This window comes from Chinchilla lanigera, unplaced genomic scaffold, assembly GCF_000276665.1.
Source record: "Chinchilla lanigera isolate Chin_1 unplaced genomic scaffold, ChiLan1.0 scaffold00192, whole genome shotgun sequence".
Lineage (NCBI taxonomy): Eukaryota > Metazoa > Chordata > Mammalia > Rodentia > Chinchillidae > Chinchilla > Chinchilla lanigera.
This window is the reverse complement of record NW_004955593.1, coordinates 424,096-447,702: the sequence shown is the minus strand read 5'-3', so window position 1 is coordinate 447,702 and position 23,607 is coordinate 424,096. Positions and strand designations below refer to the sequence as shown.

General features: G+C 35.1%; 1 protein-coding gene across 1 annotated transcript in view; it reads right to left on the bottom strand.

The window, feature by feature from the left end:
* LOC102019004 overlaps nt 1–23,607 on the bottom strand; it is a gene marked incomplete in the record, with an annotated part of 405,168 nt that overhangs the window by 224,714 nt on the left and 156,847 nt on the right. Inside the window, 6 exon segments of the mRNA XM_005414632.2 lie at nt 2,104–2,224; nt 2,710–2,839; nt 4,017–4,132; nt 7,871–8,005; nt 13,049–13,165; nt 13,409–13,506. Coding sequence (XP_005414689.2) covers nt 2,104–2,224; nt 2,710–2,839; nt 4,017–4,132; nt 7,871–8,005; nt 13,049–13,165; nt 13,409–13,506 — 717 coding nt within the window.

Below are 23,607 nucleotides of genomic sequence, written 5' to 3'. Positions count from 1 at the left end.
TCTGCTGGCGCCTTTACCTGTGACTTTTCAGCCTCCAGAACTGGTGTAAGTAAATGTGGTTTTTGTCATCTACCCAGTTTATGGTATTTTGTTAAAACAATACAAATGGAAAAAGAAAGAAAGCTTAGCTTTTCCTGAAATTGTATAGTAAAGTTACAAAAAGGGGCAATAACTTAAACAATTTAGTTAAAGGGTAAGCAGAATTCCAAAATTAGAAAAAAAATTTTGCCTATCAACATCCAAGGAAGTGAGAAAATGTACTTGAACAACTGTGTAGGCAAGCAACCGTAAAATGATCAATATGGCAATAGAGAACTTTTTTCAAATGGGAAAAGGAACAAGAGATGGAGGGAGAGGTAAGCAACAGGAGGGAGAAGGGGTGAAAAACGAAGTGAAATGCAAACATGGAAATAAATCTCATGCAAATGAGAAGGGGACCAAGAGGTGGAAGGAGAGAGAGCAATGGGAGTGGTGGGGAATGAAAAAATAATTAAGAGGTGTTACATCCACGCACCAACTCCCCATGATAAATGTCATCATTATGCCCCGCAAATGTGTACTAAGAAAAATAAAAAAGGTAAGGTTGAATGTTTGTGCTCCCCAAAAACTAATGTGTTAAAAATGCAATCACCAGAGGAATGGCATTAGCAAAGTACAAAATACCAACTTTCACTGTCCCCACAATAATTAATAATCAATGATCAAGAAAATAAAACAAAAAAAAGAAAAAAGAAAAAAGAAAATAGGATAGTCCAGAGAACATGGAAGGGCCAGTTGAGAATCTGCAGATGGAGCCAACACCTTAGAGTACCTTCACAGACTAAATGCTGGACAGACAAGTGCACCTAAGATGGCCAGAGATAAGTAGGAACACTAAAAGCAAGGGTGATCAGTATATGTATATGATGTTTGTTGGCAAATTTACCTCAATAAACTTGGAAAAAGAAAATAAATAATCATCATGTGCTGATATTAGCAGATGAGGCTTTTGGGTGATTAGTGCCTGAGGGCAGAGTTCTTAATGAGCAGGATTGGTGTCTTTATAAAAGTGGTTCCTTTTTTCTTTCCTGAAAACTGTCTTGGTTTTTCTACTATGCAAGAACACATCAAGAAGGCTCTAAGAACCAGAGAGCAGGCATACACAAGACACCAAATTGGGCAGTGCCTGATGCTAACCTTCTCATTATTAAGAAATGAGGCAAATAGTATGCTTCCGTTTATACTCTACCCAGTCTATCATACTTTATAGCAGTCCAATTAGACTAAGACTCAATTCCATCTCATGGTATTTTAGGATTGCTTACAAGTAACGAAAGTTTTGTCATGTTGAATCAGAAGGTACTTATTAAATATAATACAGAAAAATATTCATACACTTACACACACATAAACACTGTATATGTAGGTATCAGTTTAATAAGGGTGCCAGCTCTGGATTTACATTATTTTAAATCTCTACTCCATCATTTAATAACACGAAAAATTTGGCAACTGATTTAATCATTCTGTGTCTCTTACCTTCTGTGATAATTTTGTAACAATATTAGGATGTTAGGAAGATTATAAAAATATACATACGATGTATGGTATACAGATTTTTGTATACAACAAATACTTATTAAACTCAATATACATTTCTACATATAATTAATTTGTTATGAAATACAGTTATACATATTAGAATATAAATAAATGACTAGAAGGACATAAAGTAACAGACTATGTTCATATGATCCTAGGTAATTTTATCTTCTGTACATTTTTTTGTAACTCAAATTCTTTATGATTGACTGATTTATATATTTATAATAAAAATGCTAAAAGTTAATTTTATTTAACAGGAAAAATTATTTTAAGCTAAAATATCACAGAAATAGTACGATTATAAGAGAATATCCACATAATGCAAGCTTTGAACTACTGGGATAGTCTATTAGATTTATGAGTAGCATAAGCTGGGGAAAAACCATCTTATATTATACTTGAAAAGTGGAGAACAGAACTCAAGTTTTCACATCCCGGATGAGACAGTTTGATGACAATGCTGAAATGAATTTGTATCATCACAGTACAGACATGTAAAAAATCTATTTATGCCCTTACAAAATGGTACGTTCTCTGCAGAAGGAGGGTTTTTTCTCTGCTCTTGTTGTTTAAAATACTGAAGGCAGTGGGTCAAACTATAGTACACAGTCAAACTTATGATTTCATCTGCATGGCTCATCTACATGAAAAATATCATGCATACACTAAAATATAGCTGTTAATGTTGTCATAACCGTTTTAACAAAATTAGTCAGGGATCTCAGAAAATAAATATTTTATCTATGTCAGGCATAGGCAAAGACTTCTTGAATAGTACCCCAAAGGCACATGAAATAACATCATGAATGAATAAATGAGATTCTGTCAAATTTAAAAGCTTCCATACAGCAAGGGAAACAATCAACAGGGGAAGAGACAACCTACAGAACGTGGAAAATTTTGCTAGCTGCTCCTTAGACAGAGGACTAACATCTATAATACATAATGAACTAAAAACAATTATACCCTCCCCCAAAAAAACCCGATCAATCAATATGGGACATTGAGATGAACAGACACTTCACAAAGTAAGAACTACAAATGTGCAGTAAGTACATCAAAATGCTCAGTAGCTTTGGCCATTAGAGAAACGAGAAGCAAAAGAATACTGAGATTCTACCTTACCCCAGGAAGAACTGCTGTCTTCAAGAACTCAAAATACCACAACTGCTGAAGAGGGAAAAAGAAACCTTCCACACTGTTGGTAGGAAGGTAACCTACGACAATCACTAGAACAATCAGATTCCCCAGGAAACTAAAAGTAGAAATCCCAGGTGACCTAGCTATTCTTTCTCTGAATATCTTACCAAAAAGTTGAAGACAACATATTTCAGTGATACATGAATACCCATGTTTATAGCAGCATAATTCAGAATAGCTAAATTACAGAAGTGGCCTATATGCTCATCAAGAGCTGAATAAAGAAAATTCTAGGGGCTGGGGATTTAGCTCAGTGGCAAAGCGCCTGCCTGGCAAGCACAAGGTCGTGAGTTCGGTTCCCAGTACCGGAGAAAAACCAAAAAAAAAAATTCTATATAAGTATATAAAAAGCATGTGTGTACAAGATAGTTAAAACTGTTACATAGCTAATACCTCTTAGTTCATTGAAAAGAGAGTCTTGTGCTAATACTGTATAGGCAAGATAGCATGTATGTATCTTCTACTCTGAATACTAATCACCTAAAAGCCTCATCTGCTACTAAGAAGGTGACAATAAAAAATATATTAACTATTATAGCTGTCCTAATAACGTATTTGGAAACTCAGTTTCATTGTTATGTTTATCTTTTTTAAGAGGAAAGAAAACTGTGATGGGGGAAAGGAGAAAAGAAAGGGAAAATATATACAAATGTGTGTGTGTGTATATATATATATATACATACATATATAAAATATGTACACACAAGATAGCTAAGATAATTGTACCACTGCTTTCTAGTGATTTATTGAAAGGAATAATTGATATTTAATTGTTTGATCAATCCTACATTCTTACATCTGGCAATCTCAGCAACAATATGTAATATATGTAATATAACCAGCTATTGTTAATTTCCTATCACCTTATTTTGAAATTTTGCATCATTTTCATTGTTTTTGTGTTGTTTTGTTTTTGTCTTTCTTGTTGTTATTTTGTTTTGCTTTTTTTCTCTTTAAAATAAAAAAAATTTTAAAAATGATCCACACAAAATATGTATATGTGTGGAATCTCCAAAACAAACATAATTATTATAGAATGCAAATTTACACTAATAAAGAATGTTTCAAAATATTTTAACTATGTATTTCCTTATATGTTATATATATTCATGGTAGATTTATATATATTTACATATATTTAATATATTCAAGTCACTTCTCTATAATTATAATAAATATAAAATTCTATGTTTGATATGTTTGATAAAGCAATTTTTATGAAAAATACTTACTGTGGAGGAATGGTCACAACATTTCCTTTCTGAGCCAGAGAGAAGTCAGTAGCATCTCTTCCAATAATTGTAACATGATACACTATGGTTTCCAAGCTTGAATTTTTCAGTAGTATCTATGTTGAGAAGAATGAAATAACATTATTAATTTACAAATTATATAACTGTATAATTATTATTTCATCAAAGAGTTAGGCATTCTAACCATTCTAACTATGAAAATAGTTAATATACACTATCTGGAAAAGTCAGACCTTGTATTTAACAATAGTAAGCCCATCTATCTATCTATCTATCTATCTATCTATCTATCTATCATTTACCTACCTGTGTCATTTACCTGAAATAGGAAGGAAAAAGTAGTTTTCAACAAGAGATGTAAAAAATAGAAAAATTAACTGATCAACATAGACAACCAAAACGAGCAATGGGGACTTTATTTTTTATTGCAAAGGGAAATCTTTGGACTATTTTAAACACATCACTTGCATAATCCAGTTTACACAGAGAATAATTTGGCTGCTCAGTGTAGAAAGTATTATAAAGTCTATAGATTTAAAAATATAGCCCCAGGCAAGAAATGATGTGTGGCCTGGACTAGCAGCAGGAGTTTCATTAGGCATTGGTTCTCCTTCACTTCCTGAACTAGAGACACAGAGAATGCTAGAGAATCATGTATTTTACCATTGAGTAGAATATCTCTTGAAAAAATGTAAGTTTACAAAGAGTTTATGTAGAATATAACAGGAACTCAAAGAAACAGATCAGGAAACCAAACTCACTGACCAAACTCTAACCATGTTCCTTTTACTTCAGTTTCAACTAGGCCCTATCTTTGGGCATGTCTTTAAGGGCTTAATTTTAACAAGAATTATGCTATGCCACTTTAGCCAAAACCTCCATCTTAGCCAATTTCTCTACTTGATCATCTTTATAATGAATCAAATTCCTCATTGTTCACCATCCCACAGGGGATAGCTGACCATTCTGTCCTCCTTTAGCTAAAGTCCTGTGATGGTGAGTTAGCCAGAATCTTCCTAAACTCCTCATTTCCCTCTTAGTCTCTATTTATCACCCACTCCCTTCTTTTTTGGAAATAAACTGTTACGTTTCCTTGTTATATTCAGAGTTGAACTCAATCTCTCTTCTCTTGCAAAACTGCATTGTAGTAGTCACTATATCTATACAGTCTTGAATCAAAGTCTGCCTGACCATTTTAACGTGTGTCAAATGTAGTTTTATTCCGTCACAACATACAAAGACATCATTGTGGAAAGCACTAACCTAGAAGAGGGAGACTATTCGGCAAAGAGCTGACTGGCCACATAAGAGTAAAGAAAAGGTGTCTGCAACATAAGAAGTCCAAGACCTACAGTCAGACATATTTGAAGTACAAAAAAGTAGTAGTATATAAGGTCATAGTGAATAATAAAGAATGTTAAAAGGAATAATAAATAGTAAAGAGTAAATCAACTGCATTCTTAGTTCAGTGAGAAATTTGGTAACTACTAGGACAACTGTGTTGTGGCTGTAGAATTTCTCCTTTGTGGCTCAAGGCTTTAGGAATCTCACATGGCTCAACAACTTAGAGGTATCATTCAAAATGCAGACAAGACCGCTCCAGTTTATATATGTATGCATGAAATTATTTATTTATTTATTCATTCATTCACTCATTTGGTACGGGGATTTAACTTAAACCTTTACAGTGAGCTACAACCTAGATTTTTTTTTCATTTTATTTGAGAGAGGTTGCTAAGTTGCCTGGGTTAGGCTTGAATTTACAATCTTCTTGCCTTACCCTTTTCGAGTGCTGGGATTACAGGTATGCACTATCATGCTTGGTGTAGACTCTTAGTGATTATATATATACATATATATTACATATGATATATATGTATATATATAATATATATATATTTCAAGTATTCATTAATAGATAAAATTTATTTCAGCTCCTAGAAAGCTAATTTCTATTTTCTTTTTGCAAGAAAATTTTGAAAATCACAGTGAATTCACTGTGCACTGCTACTAGGTTTATAGTCCTGGATTTCCATTGCCCACCTAAACATGTTAAGGAAACCACTTATCTTCATTTTGTCATATCAGATAGACGGCACAGAAGTATTTGGCTCATCTGTACTCAGACTGTCCCATTCAACTTTGGATAAATTTTATTTCAAAAAGGAAATGAAATACCTCCAGTGATTCTGAAAAGTCTCAAAAGACACTGCACTCTTTGTTTTTTCAATAACCACTATGGATTTTATTTTACCGATTCCAGCTTTCTATGTTTATTTCTGAAAAATGGAATTTTTTTCAATTCTAAAACCAATTTCTTAAGATGTTTCTATATTCTAGAGTGTTGATAGGGTTAGGATGATTGATATTCTATGATTTAAGCAGTGTCATTTATGTGTTGATTCACAGAGACAAAATACAACAAAATTCTCAGCAATTTCCAAGTCACTGCTTTTCTCCACTAAGAGACAAAATCAAAACTTGTAATTTAAGTTTTATAATTTAAAAAATGCAATTATTATTTAATTTTGTATGTGCAAGAACTTATATTGGTGAAAATAAATACTTCATCTTTATAAACCATCTCAAAATATGAAGAGTACTCCTAGTAATGTGATAAATGAGAAAATAAATCATATTGTCATTTAAATATGGTTTAATTTTTTAAAATCATAATTAATGTTCATTTACAAACATTAGATAATGCTAATATTGACCTTTTTTGCAGTGCTGGGGATTGAAAGCGGGTTTAATGCACATCTCGTACACATTCAACCACTAAGCAATACTCTCACTCCAATATTAACTATTTTCAAAAAATGAAGACATGTAAATTATGACTACAAATATGATATGAAGAAATATAAAGAGAATTAGATAACTGTTAATAACAGTTAACTGTAATAAATTACTGCTTAATCAAAACTCTTATCTGCTGAGAGCTTAAGCAAAGTACTTTTAATTATTTTAATTTTTATTTTGAAGCCAAAATGCTCTCCAATATAATTAAAGAAAGTCCTTGAATATCATTTCTGTTACAGAATATCATAGTAAATACTGTTGAGGAGATTTTCCAGTTTTATCTCTCTTTTTTTCTAACAAAAAATGAAAGAAATAAAACAAGAAATCATATCTCATTGTTTTCAAACAGAAACTTGAACAGGAACTTTTCTTTCCCTAAACTGAGGTATCTAAACTTTGAAGGAAGAACCTGAATTTTTCCATTTTTAACTAAATCCTTACTAATCACTATGCAAACCATCATGAGACCAGACAGTTATTTTCTAAAACATAAAATTCTAAAGATCACCAGAACATATCTTTTAAAGATCAAATGTGGATAACTTTTGTACTCAAAGTAGATAATTCTCTTCCTCTTCAAATAAATATGGCAAGGAGAATATAATACAGGATAAGGGAAAGAAAATATGAATCGTGTCAAAGTGGTAAATTAACTTGCATACAGAATAAATGATTCTTTTTTTGTTGTTGCTCCAGAAATCAAACTCAGGACCTTGCACCTTGCCAGGCAGGTGCTGTGCCAGTGAGCTATATCCCAGGCTCAGAGTAAATTATTCTTTACAAAATAGAAATGAAAAAAGTTGAGCCATCTTTTTTTTTTTTTTTTTTTGCAGTGGTGATTATTATTAAGCAAAAATTATGCCCTTCATTCTTCTTTGCTTAGAAAGAGTAATAATTGGCATGGCTTATTCAATTCAAAGAATATTATACTACATAGGCATGTTTTTCTTAATTTCAGTTTGGATAAGAAAAATCCAAAATTTTTTTAAAGTATATGACCATATTTATTTTATCCCCAAATATATACTTACCTCTCTCAGCACAGAGTCATACAGAGTACAATAAAATGGCACCACTTTCTTGGGGAGGAATGCAGGGAGCGTTTCATACATGTGGACACACAGCATGAGCATTAGGACTGGATTTGGATCACAGATATCAATGGCCTAGTATAAAAAAGAGGAATACAAATTAGAGGGAGGCAGGTCTACCTGGGAGGTGGGTCGCCTGTGCCTGGAAAGCCACAGGGCAGGAAGCTCCGGCCTTTGGGCCAGATCCCAGCCCCACAGGTGCCTGGGAGGCGGGCAGCCAGCATCTGGGAAGCCACACGGCGGCGCGCGCTGGCCCACCCTGGCCTTCCACCCAGCCACCACCACACAGTCAAGAACTTTCATGGCCCAGAGAAGCAATGACACAATTGGCCCACCACACGCTGGCCGTCAAGTCCCGCCCAAGGACGTGCGTGAATCATCCTGACATGGAGAAACTCCTGGGAATACATGGCACACAATGGGTTGCTCTTGCCCTTGCCATTAAGAACCAGAAAGATCAAGATTCAGAAGAGGAGCAGCTGCTAAACAAGGACATGGAGAACACAAGAATACAGACCATACCAGAAGACTCAGAGGTGTAGGTGATTGGGGTCATGAGAGCCATTTGGAAGCTAGAAACCAGGAGGACTTTGCACAATACCTGGGGAGACCCCCTGGAAGCCATTCTTCCCCTGACAGTACAGGCTGTGGTGGAGGAGCACGTGGAGCTCCAGAGATGTCTGCACCAAGATTCCTGCTGCCTGTGCTGACAGTTGGGGAGAGGACACTAAGTGGTTGCAGGGTCCCAATGTGCTGGGAGGCTGGAGAGAAAAAGCTACAAAAAATGGCTTTCGACCCAGATGGCTCCCTTGAGATGTTAGTAAGGATTGTCTCCTCAGTGTTCTATAGCCATGATGAGGAGGCAGCCAAGGAGAGAAAACAGAAAGACCAAAAAAAATCAGCTGCTTTTGCCACAGCACCAAGAGAAACAGACCCTAAGTGTGATTCTTGGGGCCCCAAGAAGAACTCGAGGAGTATATTCATCTGCTACCACTATTAAAAGCCAGGCCACCTCAAGAGGGACTGCCCTAAGAAGTCCCCTGGGCCATGCCCTGAATGCAAAGGTGACCACTGGAGATCGGTCTGACCTCTGAAGAGGAGGACCCAGAGATCAGACCCATCCTACCAGTTAGTCTAACAGGAATGAGGAAGCCTGGGGCATACTCTGCCTTCTCCCTCTGGCCAGACTGTCATCTCCATGGAGGAGCGCTGGGTAATCAGGACTATGGAGGAACAAGAAAACAGCCTATTGCTAAACACAGGTGCAAGTCTCTTGGTCCTTCTTTTCAGTCCTGGCCTTCCTTCCAGCCGTCATACCTCAGTGAAAGGAGTCACTGGTGAGGAGGTAATACACTATTTTACACAAACCTTAGGTTGTAACTACTTGTTAGACCTTTCTTGCATATCTCTGTCTTTCTGAGAAACCCCTCTGAAGATACCAACATATATTACAGCAGCCATTGATATTTTCCTACTAATCTGTCCATAACTCTGTAACGTTTGTATTGTTCCTACGCTATTTCATAAATGGATGTATGTTTATTACTGTGTCTCCTACAACTACCATTGAGAACAGTCAATGAATATTTAATTGGTCACTCATGTATAGCTCTACTTATTTTCTTTAGAAGCCACTTTGAAGATACCAAAGTATAGTACAACAACCATTGATAATAACCTACCATTTTTGTCTGTAGCTCACTATTATTTGTCTGTTTTCCTGAGAAACTATCTTGTAGATAACAATATATAAAACAACAACCATTGAGAATTTCCTACCACTTTGTCTGTAATTCAGTAACTCCCCCTATTAGTATGTTATCCTTCTTTTACTCTTTAAAATAAAAATTTTTTTTAAAAAATTCGAGGATATACAGATACAATATAAAAAGAAAGAAAGCATAATTTGTGAACTGTCGAATTATCTTAAAACTTTGATTTTCTTTGATGTGCAATGATACTGAAATAGATACAGGAAACAAAACATTATTCTAAACTGTAACAACTTTACATGTCAAAAGATGAATTAGGCACATTCTAATTAAAAAATCGACCTCAGCTTCAAAGAGTTCCTAAAAACCAGTCAGAATTCAGAAGAATACTGTACCTTAGAAATGATGACTGAAGTGACTTTAGATGCCATCCTTGATGTAAAGTATTCGATAGTGCAGTAAAAGAAGAATGACAAGGAGACAAACTACTGAAGCAAAATATATGGCAAGCAATTCTGAAGGTAAAGCCCATGAAAGGAAATGGCACATGAAATGGGTCTTTAAGTGTGCTTGTCCCTTCAGGAGATTTTGTCTGTTTTGAGGGGATAGGTGTATTTTATCTGAAGGACAAAGCACTATTGAGCATGAACACAGAGGAGCACTGTGTTCTTTCATGAAGTGCATTTTGGAAAAAAAAAAAAGTGCCTTTTGGGTTACACAAATGGTAAGAATGATAAGCAATGGGAAAAAACTCTGTTGAGTTCCAGGATCGTGTTTTGAAAGGTGGTAGAATCAATAAAACACTGGGCATAGTGGTGGGTCTTAGGCCTCTGAGGTATGCCCTTAAGTGGTATCATGGGATCCTGGTATTTTGCTCCCCCTCTTTCCTTTCCCAGCCAAAGGGTTTGTCGTTTGCTCCATCACACACTCCACTCATGATGTTCTCCACTTTCTGGAAGTCTTAAGCAATGGGGTCACTCAAGTTTGGACAGGAATGCCCAGAAACAAAAGCCAAAAGAAAACTTTTCTATTTACAAGTTAATTGTCTACCAAACTCTCAAGGGCCAGTGTAAACACCAAGTGTCTCGTGTAATTTTTCTAGGTGCCTTGCTTGAATGACTTCTTGCCTCCTTGAATTTCCATAATATGTTTCTGTATGTCTATTGTGGCATTCACTCTCTGCTCTCATCAGCTTGTTTTCAAATACTTGTCATTATTATTTTGTAACATATTTGAAGACATGAGTGTAGTTTCACATATCAGTACTTTATAGGCTCTATCCAGCACTGTTTACAGAAGTTCAGTGATTTGTTGAACTTAAAGGATTTGTAAAGTATTCATTCTTCAGAACCAAAGTATTTCATTACAGCTTGTTCTCAAAATGCTACTACTATAAAACAACACTCTAAGTAATTTCTATGGTAGTTCATCTTCACAGTTTTACCAATAAAAAGGAAAATAATTGTCATGTTTGTTACAAAATTACTTTAATATCCAGGTGACTTTAATGAAAGTATGAAAGTAGGCATTGTAAAACTCATTTCTACGGCATATATAAAGAAATTACATTATTTTGGGCAGATTTGGACACCAGCATTTATCTTTTGGGATGGTCTTTCTCTTGTGCACTTTTTTTTTGGCTGCTTAAAAGGTCTAGTGAACCTCATAACTTCTGCTTCATTAGCACAGCATTTTCATTTCCTATTGAAAGAGTATGAATAGATTATCTGTGTACAGTGGTCTGTAATGCCAGCACTCTAGGGAGTTTAGACAGGAGAATCATGAAGTCATGCTCAGCCTGGGCAATTTAGGGACAGTGAGAACTTGCTTCAAAAAAAAATTTTTTTTTAAATGGCTGGGTGAAGTAGTAATGGCCCTGGGATAAATACCCAGTACAGAAAAAAACTGGTAAGAGTAGAAAAAGTATTTACCATTCTCTTTGACTAATTGCAACTGTATTCTTATTAGTTTGTTTTCCTTGTCTCTAGTTCCTTGCCCCTCATTCCATTCTGATTATTGTTGTAAGCAAAAAAGCCTTTGGTGTCATAATTCCCATCTCGTAAACTTGTGACCTTTTATGCAGGTATATTATATATTCTATTTGTCACTTTCCTGTTTCTGGGCCAAAATACATGACATCTAGAATTTAAAAGTGGGAGGTTTATTTTGGCTCAGGATTTGAGGGCATTCAGTCCATGGTTGGCTGGCTCCAAGGCAAAGCAGTGAAAGGTGTTCAGTACATGACATCCAGCAAGCAGAAAAACCCAAAAACTCTCCCAGATCATGCCCCTAGTGACCCACCTCTTCTAACCAGGCCAGACTCCCCAGTAGCACATTCATCTACGAACTCATCAATGGATTAATCCACTGATGAATATAGAGTCTCTGCAATCCAATGTCCTCTCAAAAACCCCACCTCTCAACACGAGATTTCTGGGGGATATTTTAGATCTAAATCATAACATACGCCTATGTCTAAGTTACCAACACCAAACCTCAACTAGGGAAACCTGATTTCATATTTTCTTTCTGGAGGGCTGGGGACAGAAATTCAGACCCTTCGGCATGTTAGTCAAGCACTCCACCACTGAGTTATATCCTCAGCTCTGGGGAAACCTTGGCCAGCAATATCCTTAACGTATGGTATTTTCCATTACTCCCAGTCTGTTCATACTATTGCCTTTGAGCAAACAACTTCTTTTTTCAACATTATCAGTCCAAATCCAATCCACCCTCTCAGATCCCAAATAAGTCTTCCTTCCGTCACAATGCTGTTGGTGGAATAGACTGCATCACATTGATCTCTTCCTTCATCCAAATTCTGGATTTTGTTTTTTCAGGTATCCCTATTGATACTTTATTAAATGAGTAGAACTTTATCTTTTAACAGGTACTCATCTTGATAATGCAATGAATTTGTGTATTTTTCAAAGTCAGGAATCATTTATTATATCATTTCATGACCCCTAAGTAACAAAGGGCTACTACAAAAGTGAGCATGTATTTCAAATATTCAGTTACTTTTTGATAAAATGTTAAAAGATAAATCAATATAAATATTCCATAGCTCTCCTTCTAAGTCATTATTAGATTATGGGTAATTTAATCATGCATTTAGCCATCATTGTTATGGTGTCACATACTGAAACTAAAATTCATTTTTATTATCCAAAATTGCATGTACATAAGTACTATATTATAATGTGATTACTGTAGTATATTAAATATGCCATCAAATAATTATGTATTATGAATTTATGTCCAATGTATCCCTGTGAATCATGCTTTAATTTCCATTATTTGATTCATGAGGTCTGTTTCAACTGAGAATTAAAATTTATGAACAAAGCAATATTACAAAGAAATTCATAAAATGTGTATACTATTATGATATAAAGGAACCTACCTGTATGCCCATGTCAAAGCCAATTTCATAAAAACTATTTATAATAATCAAGCCATTGTGGAGATACTGTTCAGGACGTTTTGGTTGTGTATACATATTTACAAAATGAGACTCAATCTAGAAAAGAAAACAAACTGGTTTTATGAAATAAAAATTGATCCATTTAAAGGGTTCTCTGTAGTTGATGAAAGGATTATTAAATATTAAATTTGTAAGTACTAAATTACTGCATTTGAAATACAATAAAAAGTCAATGCTAGCAGTTCAAATACATGCCTTTAAAATTAAGACATTTAAAACAATCAGTTTACAGAACACATTTCAAATAATAATCGCTAAATTCCCTCAAGGAGTTCTTACCAAAAATGGACAATAGGCTGCTAACTGTGCTGCAAAAACAAGGCCATCTAAAAGGTCTTTGTCAAAATTTACTATCCATCTCTCAGAAGGAATAGGACCTATTTGAAAAAAAGAAACATATAACTATAGCAATAGTTTTACTCTGTTAAAAGGTATCTTATGAAAATGTGAGCAATAGTGAAAGAAAAAATTGCCTTTGCTTAGAAAACAAGAAACATATTATTTTGGAAAGAAAAATAAAAGTTAATCTTCAGAAGTATAATATTATGAGATATATCTATAAAGCTTAACATATCTGAAAGTGGTGTCCTTTATTTCTACATGAATCTCTTTGGAAAGTATGCTGTCATGGACTAATTAAAGATAAACGGAGTTATTTCAGCATTACTCTTTCTGTTGAGTACCCTGAAGTTCAACTCATTCATTAATATTTCTCAAGATGCTTGGGTAAGGAGGCTCAAAACCAAAGTATCACAAAACCATAGTAACATAGTGAGGCTATCTCAAAAACAAAAACAAAAAATATAGTAACTCTAGAATTCACTGCTAGGTTCTTTAATTGTTGCAGAAATTCCTCCACATATAAGAAATATGGAAGAGGATAGAGATTTATGGATTAAAGAAATAAGAATTGAACTATAAAAGGAAATACAATGCAAGAGGTTGAAGATACAGTTCAGTGGTAGAATACTTGCCTAGCCATGAAGCCCTGGCTTAATCCTTTGCTACACACACACACACACACACACACACACACACACACACACTCACACACACACTCACACACACAAATGGAGGAATTATGCAAAATATTCTTAAGTACAGAATAATTACTACACTGAGTCAGGCACAAAAAGTGGAAAATTTTAGTTTTTAAGTAAATATCGGAAAAACTGCAATGGGGTAGGTGTAAGGGTGACAATAACTGCTATATTGAATATGGTATTTCCTTTTATTTTTTTTTTTTTTTTTTTTTTGGTTTTTCTCCGGTACCGGGAACCGAACTCACGACCTTGCGCTTGCCAGTCAGGCGCTTTTGCCGCTGAGCTAAATCCCCAGCCCCTTCCTTTTATTATAGTATCCAAAAATGCCTAGATTCTTCAATGTTTGAGAAAACTTCTTTTCTGAAAAAGGGCAAATGGTGATCATCATAAATACCCTAAAATCCTTCATTCCTATTTTCCATTTAGAAAAAGTGACTATACGGTCATGCTATGTGTACCAACTTTACAAACCAGGATTTCTTTATATGTTGTACAGGAAGACTGTTTTCTCTTGCACAACACATGTCCTATATCCTTTGGAAGTTTTTAGGACTTCTTTCATTTGTGCTCCTGTATTTATTTACTTATTTTTTGGGGTACTGGGAATCAAATTCAGGACCTTGCGCTTGCCAGGCAGGCGCTTGTGTCGCTGGGCTATATCCCCAGCCCTGTGCTGCTTTAATATTAAACATTTATATAGAATTTCTATACCACATCATCCCGTCAAATTGTTCTAGCAAGTCCAGATTACAAGGAATTTTCAAATAAAGAGAGCAAGAAAGATTTCACACAACATTCTTCAAAGTATTTTTCCTGGGGCTGGGGATTTAGCTCAGCGGCAAAGCGCGTGCCTGACAAGCACAAGGTCGTGAGTTCGATTCCTGGTACCGGAAGAAAAGACAAAAAACAGAAGAATAAGAAAAAAAGAATATTTTTCCTACTAGTAACTTCTAAATAATTGTATTTTTCACATAAGATAAAATACGCTCAAAGTAATGATTTAAATGCACCTTGCTACTTGGCTGAATAATGATATCCTAAATGTACTTCTTTCATTCCCAGCTTTGATGCGTATTTGGCAAATAAAAATTGTACATATATAAAGTGTATATAGTGTTTTGATATAAGCATACCTTGTGCAATTTTTCCGCAATCAAACTAATTAACATATTTACCCAGCTCACATGATTACCATTCTGTATATGTGCATATGGAGGATGAGACCACATAATATATACTCTTAGCAAATCTAAATGTGCTTCTTTTAATTTGCAACCTATGACTTTCAATAAGATCACGAAATTTCACTTCTGCATCTAGTATTTATATTTATATTGTGATATATTGTGATATAAAAAGGCAATTTACTAGTTTTCTATATTGATAACCAGTTTCCAGTGGATATAAATAGCATCCATCTCATCTTCCACAGACGCTAGAGAAACAGTAGACATTTTCCTCAAGAAGCTTAACATTTAGGTTTTTTTAACTGTTATTTTTATTTTCAGGCCCTCTATGTCCCCAAAGGTCTGGAATGCAATCCAAACCTGGCACCATATGGAAGAATCTGGGTTACTGTCCCTGGGTCTGCACTATGAAGGACACATTCTCCAGCCTCACTATAGTCCCCTCTGGGAGCAACATGTAGATGAAGGCTGCAGAGTATAAATTTACAGGAGAATGATTATTCCCCTGTAAGTGCAGCCTCTAGCATCTCCGTGCTCTCACTAGTGTATACATGGCCTCTACCAATTCACCAACCACTCTAACACAATTCTTATGGATGACTGGGTGTGTCTGCTACCTTTAGACTAGAGCTATCATCATATTTCTTCCTGTAAGTACTTGTTCTTCCTTGGATTTTAGGTCACTCTGTTGTCCTGCTATGCCAGCTTTCTGGACAGTTTCAGAAAAACCTAGGATTTGCTGTTTGTCTGGCTTTTGCTATTACTTCAAGGATAGGAGCAAAATTATTCTTGTTCTCTGCTTCCCTGAAAAGAAAACAGTGGCATCTTTTTTTGTTTAATGCATCATAACTTTCAAGTTGCCTTGACATTATTTGTCAAATACTCCTAGTCAAGGGCTGTTCCTCCTCAAACACTGCTCTCAGTAAGAACGGGGTAGCAGTCATCTTCCAGGACAAAGTTGGGAAGAGATAAAAGCAAAACTTTAAAGTTCTTCTCTAATCTCTTAGCCCATGGTTGTATATTGTTTTACAACCAAGGCTGCTGCCAAGCACACACTACAGTTTATGATAGCCTCAGGTTATGTCAAAGATTTTCTCTGCTTTTATGATAGTTCTTTTTGAAATAGCGTATTATTTCTTATATACTCCATGTAAGATTTTGCTACCCAACATCAAATGGAAGCTTGCTGAAAATGCAGAATTCCAACATTTATAAAATATAAAACAGCTTAACAAAATCTCCAGAAATGCCGGTCTAAGCCTATTGAAAAAAAAAGCAAAGGTTTCATCTATTAATCATTTTTCAGGAACCAGACAATCCAAATGAATTTGACAATTTTTTTTTTCAAAAAGTACTGGGAACTGAAGAACTTTCTCATGGAGCTACATTCCCAGCCCTTTTTAAATTTTTATTTTGAGACAATGTCTCAGTAAATCATAAAATTTCCCAGCCTGGGCACAAATTTGTAATCCTCTTGACTCAGCCTGCTACAGTGTTGAGATTACAGGAGGGCACTAACATGCCTACACTAATACACTTTTTAAAAAGTTAACTTGGGAGATATGTTTTTATCCATTTTTAAATTTCATAACATCAAATATACAGATATGTTAAAATAATAAAATACTGGTCCTAAATAGTATTAAGAGATATGGCTGTTGAACATAAATTTAATCATTTAAAGTACTGAACGATTATATATACTCAATTTTAATGTCATAGTTGCTAAATAAATTCTATTTTAAGTGATTAGAACATTAGATTTCTAGCAGTTCTATCAAAAATATTTATATTACATAAATTTCACCCAATTTAATCGTTCAATCCACTGTTGCTTAGTATATTTAGAGTTTTATAACCATTACTATATTTAGAATATTTGTATATTTTAATTGACAATAATGGCACATATTTATGGGTTATCGTGTGATATTGTAACATTCATGTAACACATGAATACAATGTATGATAATTAAATTCGATACAGCTATCAGCTCAAATCATTTCTTTGCACTGAGAACAGTCAAAAATACTTCTAGCTATTTTGGAATATATAATAAGTAATTGTTGGCTGTAGTCACTGCATGCTAACAACACATAAAGAAATACAATACTCATTCACTGTTACTTCCCTTTTCTTTCTTTTTCCATACCCTGGATGAGGGCTCTGCTTTGTATCACTGTGGATTTGCCTATTCTGGACATGTCATAAAAATACAATCCTAAAGGTAGGAATGGTGGCACGGGCTTAGAACCTGAAGTACTTGGGAGGTGAAAGGAGAAGAGTTGCAAATTTGGGGCCAGCGGACACAACATAGAGACCACTTTGCAAAGAAAGTCATAAAATAAGTGATACTTCTTTTGTGGTGTCTTTCATATTTAGGATATTTTAAGGTTCATCAATGTTGTAGAATCTATCAGCAGCACATTCATCTTTACTGCTACATAATATGAAACCTATACAATTATATATTCTCTTTCTGACTCTCTCATTCTCCTAAGCTATACACATATTCATACATACATATATGTACATGTATATACACATAAAGTTATATCAATATTACTTGTAATAGTTAAAAAAAAGAAACAACTTGTGTCCATAAAGTGATGAAAATATGAACAAAATATAGTTTACATATATATTTCCAGAAGCATCCAGTGTCACTCTCATTGAATTTCTTGCAAAATCTGCAACACAGGAAATGTTCTCAAAATATTTATTTGAGGTTTGCCTAAACTTTGTAAAAAAATTTAACATGCAGACAAAAATATACTAAGTATCACTTAGGTTATGCAAAGCAATACATTAAAATATCAGTAAGGTATCAGCAACATATAAAAGTTGATTATCATAAAAATTTAGATAACAAAACTTATTCATATTTAAAATTATTTTTACTTTAACAAATGAAGATACATACATATTTAATATCATACATTATGAAACTCCTAGAAAAATAAAGGAATAAATTTCAGAATATAATGAAAAGAATCTGCAAAATAATCCCACAGTAAATAATATAGTTAATGACCAATTTTTTTTTTTGTTTTTTTTTTTTTCCAGTACCGGGAATCGAACTCACGACCTCGTGCTTGCCAGGTAGGCACTGTGCCAATGAGCTAAATCTCCAGCCCCGCAACTGTTGAATGCACACTTTATGTATGAAAAAAATCAGATATAAAATAAGACCATATATATTAATAAAAGGTTAGAAAAATGCTTCTTACTATAATATCTTAGTTTTACCAAGTATATTTGACTTATAAAAGCATGCCAAAATACTTCATATGGCAAATTTACAAAGAAAATAAAACGCAACAGATTTCAAAGTTTTTAGTATCTCATTTACTTTGGTAACATAAAAGGAGTTTTAGAGCCAATCAAAGCAATTCATATACAGGAGAAGAAGGATTTGGCTGATCTCATATTTAACAGCTGTTTGACAGATGTAAGACAATGGAGCACTGTCCCGTTTTCAGAGAAAAATAAAGAATAATAATCAAACTTTATAAGTGGTTAAGATACCAATCACATATAAATAAAACTAAAATATTTAAAAAGAGACTAGAGACCCTTAATGTGATAGTTTCAAAAACAAAATAATTTTGAAATTCAGCTATTTAATAGTTGAATAGAAAGTGAAACTTTCAGGTAGCATACATGATTTTTTTTTTTTTTTTGTCTTTTTGAAACAAGGTCTCACTATGCAGTTCAGGTTGGCCTTGAGCCCAGGCTGGACTCAAACTCACAACGATCCTCCTGCCTCAACCTCCCTAGTGCTGGGATTATAGGAGTGTGCCACCATGCCCGGCTGCTTTTTTTTGTTTGTTTGGGGTTTTCTTTGCATGATTAAATATTGACAATAGAATATAAATGTTAGTGCCGGGAATATAGCTCAGCAGTACAAGCGCCTGCCTGGCAAGTGTAAGGTCCTGAGTTTGAGTATCGGTACAGAAAAAGAAAAAAGAAAAAGAATATAAATGTAAGAGCTGAAATTGTAAGTATAATAAAGAGAGAAATGATGACACTAATGGACGAAGTTGAGAGGAACTGGGAATAATAGCTTATCTCAACTGTAAAAGCTTAAAGTATCAATACAGAGTAAGATCAAAACATATAACAACAATTCATAAATGTCAGAATCCATGCTATTCACGATTTTTTCTTTCAAATCAAAGACATTCCTCAGGAAATACTTTTTCTTGTAGTACAAATATTTACCTTACACCATGTCTATATTTTCTATTTCTAAATTTGCGTATGTTAAGGTTTTTAATCTCCAGTGATCATTGAAATCACCTTCAAAAACTTCTAAAAGCTTCACATGTAAAGGCATAATCCCAAACATTCTGTTCTAACTGAACTGGGGTAGAGTATGCATATGTGTGCTGTTATTCCCAAGGTGCCTGCATTCAGACTTGAAATTCACTGACAAGGAATAAAAAAAATGAGACATCTCTCTAGCTACCAGGAAAGAATATATAACAGTTGTAGAGATGGAAAGATGAAGAAGCCTATGATTAATATTTTGAGGGAGCAGTCTCATCCAATAATAATTAACACGAGTTTTGGCATAAACTGTTTGGATTCAACCCCCAGATGTACTCTTTTCTGGGAAAGTAAACCACTTTTCTTTAGTTTTTCTGATAAATAATATCCATATTTAACTATCTGTTGAAGCTGCTTATTCTGAGTATTGAACAAGTACATGTAAAATCCTTAGTCTTTAATAGACATACCAACATGCTACCAATTATTGTTATTAATCATGGTTTTACAGGATGTATAATTAGAATCATGATCTACTATATTCAGTAGAAGATAATAACTGAATTCACTTTTTTTTATTTGGTTCTACTGTAAACATGTCTTCCACCCATAAGGTGGATAAGCCCTTAGTGATTCTTGTATACTCTTGAGTTTTCTCCCTTCAAAAAACAAATTAACTTTTACAATCCTTTTTGGATTCACAAATAAAAATCATCATGTCTTTATTCTTAACAGCAACAAAATTCAAGCAACTCAAAATGTCTGTGATGTAAACAAAACACAAACTGTAGAATGTGCATCATAAATTCAAGAACATTCAACAAAATCACAAAATTGAAGACCAACAACTCTTTTCTCTATAACAGAAACAAAAAGAGTTTTCTTTCTGTGCTTAACTGAGAATACTTTTATATTCTTAAGGAACTTAACACTGGTTTTGTGGTTCCTGATTTTTAAGATCTCAGTCAAAAGTGACTCCACACTGAGTGAGGCCGGTCAGTATTCATTTACCTATCATAGTCTCTACTGTCTATGATAAAGAAAGAGTTAAAGTATAAAGTATCAGCAGACAGATTGTAATTCTATGTAAATGGTCTCATAGAATTCCAACTTCAGACATGGTCATTCAGTTATGATAAAGTGACACAAATCTAGTCCATTTAATAATCATGTCTAGGCATAGGTGGACAAACTCATTGTAGAAACCATGAAACATCAAGCATCCTCCTCTTTTGACTTCCATCTCCTGATAATTTGAGGAATGACTACTACTTCTTTATCAGTTAGTTTATCTTACTTTATTCTTCCTCTCTTTAGATAAAATTTGTTAACCTAATTATATAATTATCACTGTTCCTAAGAGCATCTAAGCATGATTAACTTTTGCTCCATTGAACATTTTCTCCAATTTATCTAGTCATTTAACAAATCTTATAAATCTTTCATAGTACACTTTTAGACACAGCAGAAGGTCTCTTTTGTTACAGTTACCATTTAACCGAATTTGTACAGCTACAAGTGTTTCCAATAATCTTTGACAACCATCTACCTCTCATTAGGTATGAATGAGAGACAGAGCAAGCAAAAGCAAGAGAGGGAGGAAAGGAGAGGGAAAGTAAAAGGAGAGGCAGAGGAAGGAAAAGTTTGGTGATCTACGGATATAGGAATCTGGAGATCTAGGCATCTAGGGATAAGGAGATCTTGGGATCTAGGGACTTGGGAATCTGGGGACCTGGAGATCTGGGATCTGGGATTTGACATCTGGGGATCTAGGGATCTGAGGATCAGGGGATCAGAGGATCGGGGGATTTAGGGATCCAGGGATCTCGGGATTCGGGGATCTGGAGATCAAGGGATCAGGAAATCAAGGGATCCAGGGATCTGTAGAACTAGGGATCCAGGGATCTATGGATCCAGGGATCTGGAGATTCAGTGATCTGGGGATCTAAGGATCTGCAGATCTAGGAATTTAGGGGAATCCAGGGATCTAGAGATCTGGGATCTGGGGACCTAGGGATCAGAGGATCTAGGAATCTGGGGATCTAGGGACCCAGGGATCTGGGGTCTGAGGTCCACTGCTCTAGGGATCTGGGAATCTAGGGATCCATTGATCCAGGGATCCAGGGATCTGGAGACCTAGGGATCCAGGCATCTATGGATCTGGAGAATCCAGGGATCTAGATATCTGGGGATCTAGGCATCTGGGGATCCAGGGATCCAGGGACCTGGAGATCTAGTGATCCATGAATCTAGAACTCTGGGGATCTAACAGTTGAGGGATCTACTGATCTGGGGATCTAGGGATCTGCAGATATAGGAATCTGGGGATCTGTAGATCTGGGGATCTAGGGATCAAGGGACCTGCAGATGTGGAAAATTGAGGAATAGTCCAATAAAATTTGTGAGCAAGACCCACTGGTGTTTTTTCCTCCAGTGTTTTCTTTCTCATCTCTGTCCTTTCTCATATAATTCCTGATTTGACCTATGTTGGAAGAAGTCAATCAACACTGGTTTTTCTTTATACAAATAGTGTGTTGATTTTTTGACATTCCACATCTCTTTTTTAGTTTTATCACCCATTTTTCCTCCTTAAGAGATATACTGTACTCCATGCATTTGCATCCATAGAAACCATTATTGTATATACAGATGTTCCCCAAAGTCTCCTTTGTTCAAAGGTAGGCCGTTGGGGATGCAGTTGGATCGTGAGGTGAAATACTAATCAGTGGACTAGTTCACTAATGAGTTTATACCTAAATGTGATGCTTGCGAAGTGAGGCCTGGTGTGAAGTGGATCACTGCACTTAGGTAGTTAGAAAGTATAATTCTATGAAGGAGCAAAACTAAAAATACAGTAGGAGAAGTAGGAAGGGAGCAGAAGAGTGGTTTCATAGAAGGTAAGTCAACAGGGCATGTGTGAAAAAGAATTCAAGGAAGGGACTGTGTTGAAAACACAACAATTACAATAAAAATCTTGTTCTTCAGTTTTTAACATTAATACTATATTAATTGTTGAGAGGGATCCCAAAAAAATTTATGGTATGGTCTCTGCCATTTGTGGCAGAGGTGTAATCTGGAAGGGCCTAGGCCCTCCTTCTCCCTTGATCTGTCTCTGATTCACCACCATGCCATAAGTAACTGTCCTCTGCCACGCCCCTCTGCAATGCTGCCTTGCCTTGGGGCCAGATGACTACGGATCAAAAACTCTAAAAACTGTGAGCCAAAATAAATAAATCTCTTCTTCTTTTAAGTTTAAGATGTTGGGTATTGTGTCCCAGTGATGCAAAAGTAACTATGACAGCAACCATCTCCTTTCTCTGCATTTCTTTTCTCAATCTCTAGATTATCTCTATCACTTATTTTGGTGACTTACCAAACATACATTCCCAAATGACAATTTAGTGATTTCACATGTACAGTCAAGTCCCTGGCTAAATTACAAATGGCAGAGAGCATACCATAAATTTTTTTGGTATCCCTCCTAACCCCATCACAGTAACTTCAACCTCATAGGGTAAGTAGTAATTTCCAACTATTGTTGTGTGGCTCTGTTTCTCGTGTGCATCTATAATTCTGCACTGTCAAAATAGACCTCATCATCTTCATCCCAATCATCTCTTCTCTTTGAGTAAGTTAAGTTGCTTAGACCAGTTATTTCAACCGAATCTTTGACTACAGTTCATACTCTGCATCCAGTAAATGGCAAAGACCTACAGACCTGGCCTTACAATTTCGTCTACATTGGTTTTCTTTTTTTCCTCTATGACTAGAACCTACATGAGCCCACATTAATACTGTATATACTCATGTGTTCAACTGTTGCTTCACTTGTTGCCATAAACCTCTTTCAATTTTTTCTTAGTGGGGCTAGAATTGTTCCTCTATGAATCTAACTCTTTGCTTTCCTAGTGAATTAGGTAGAAATTATTCTATAATCTCCATCATGTAGCATGAACAACCTTTCAAAGTCTCATA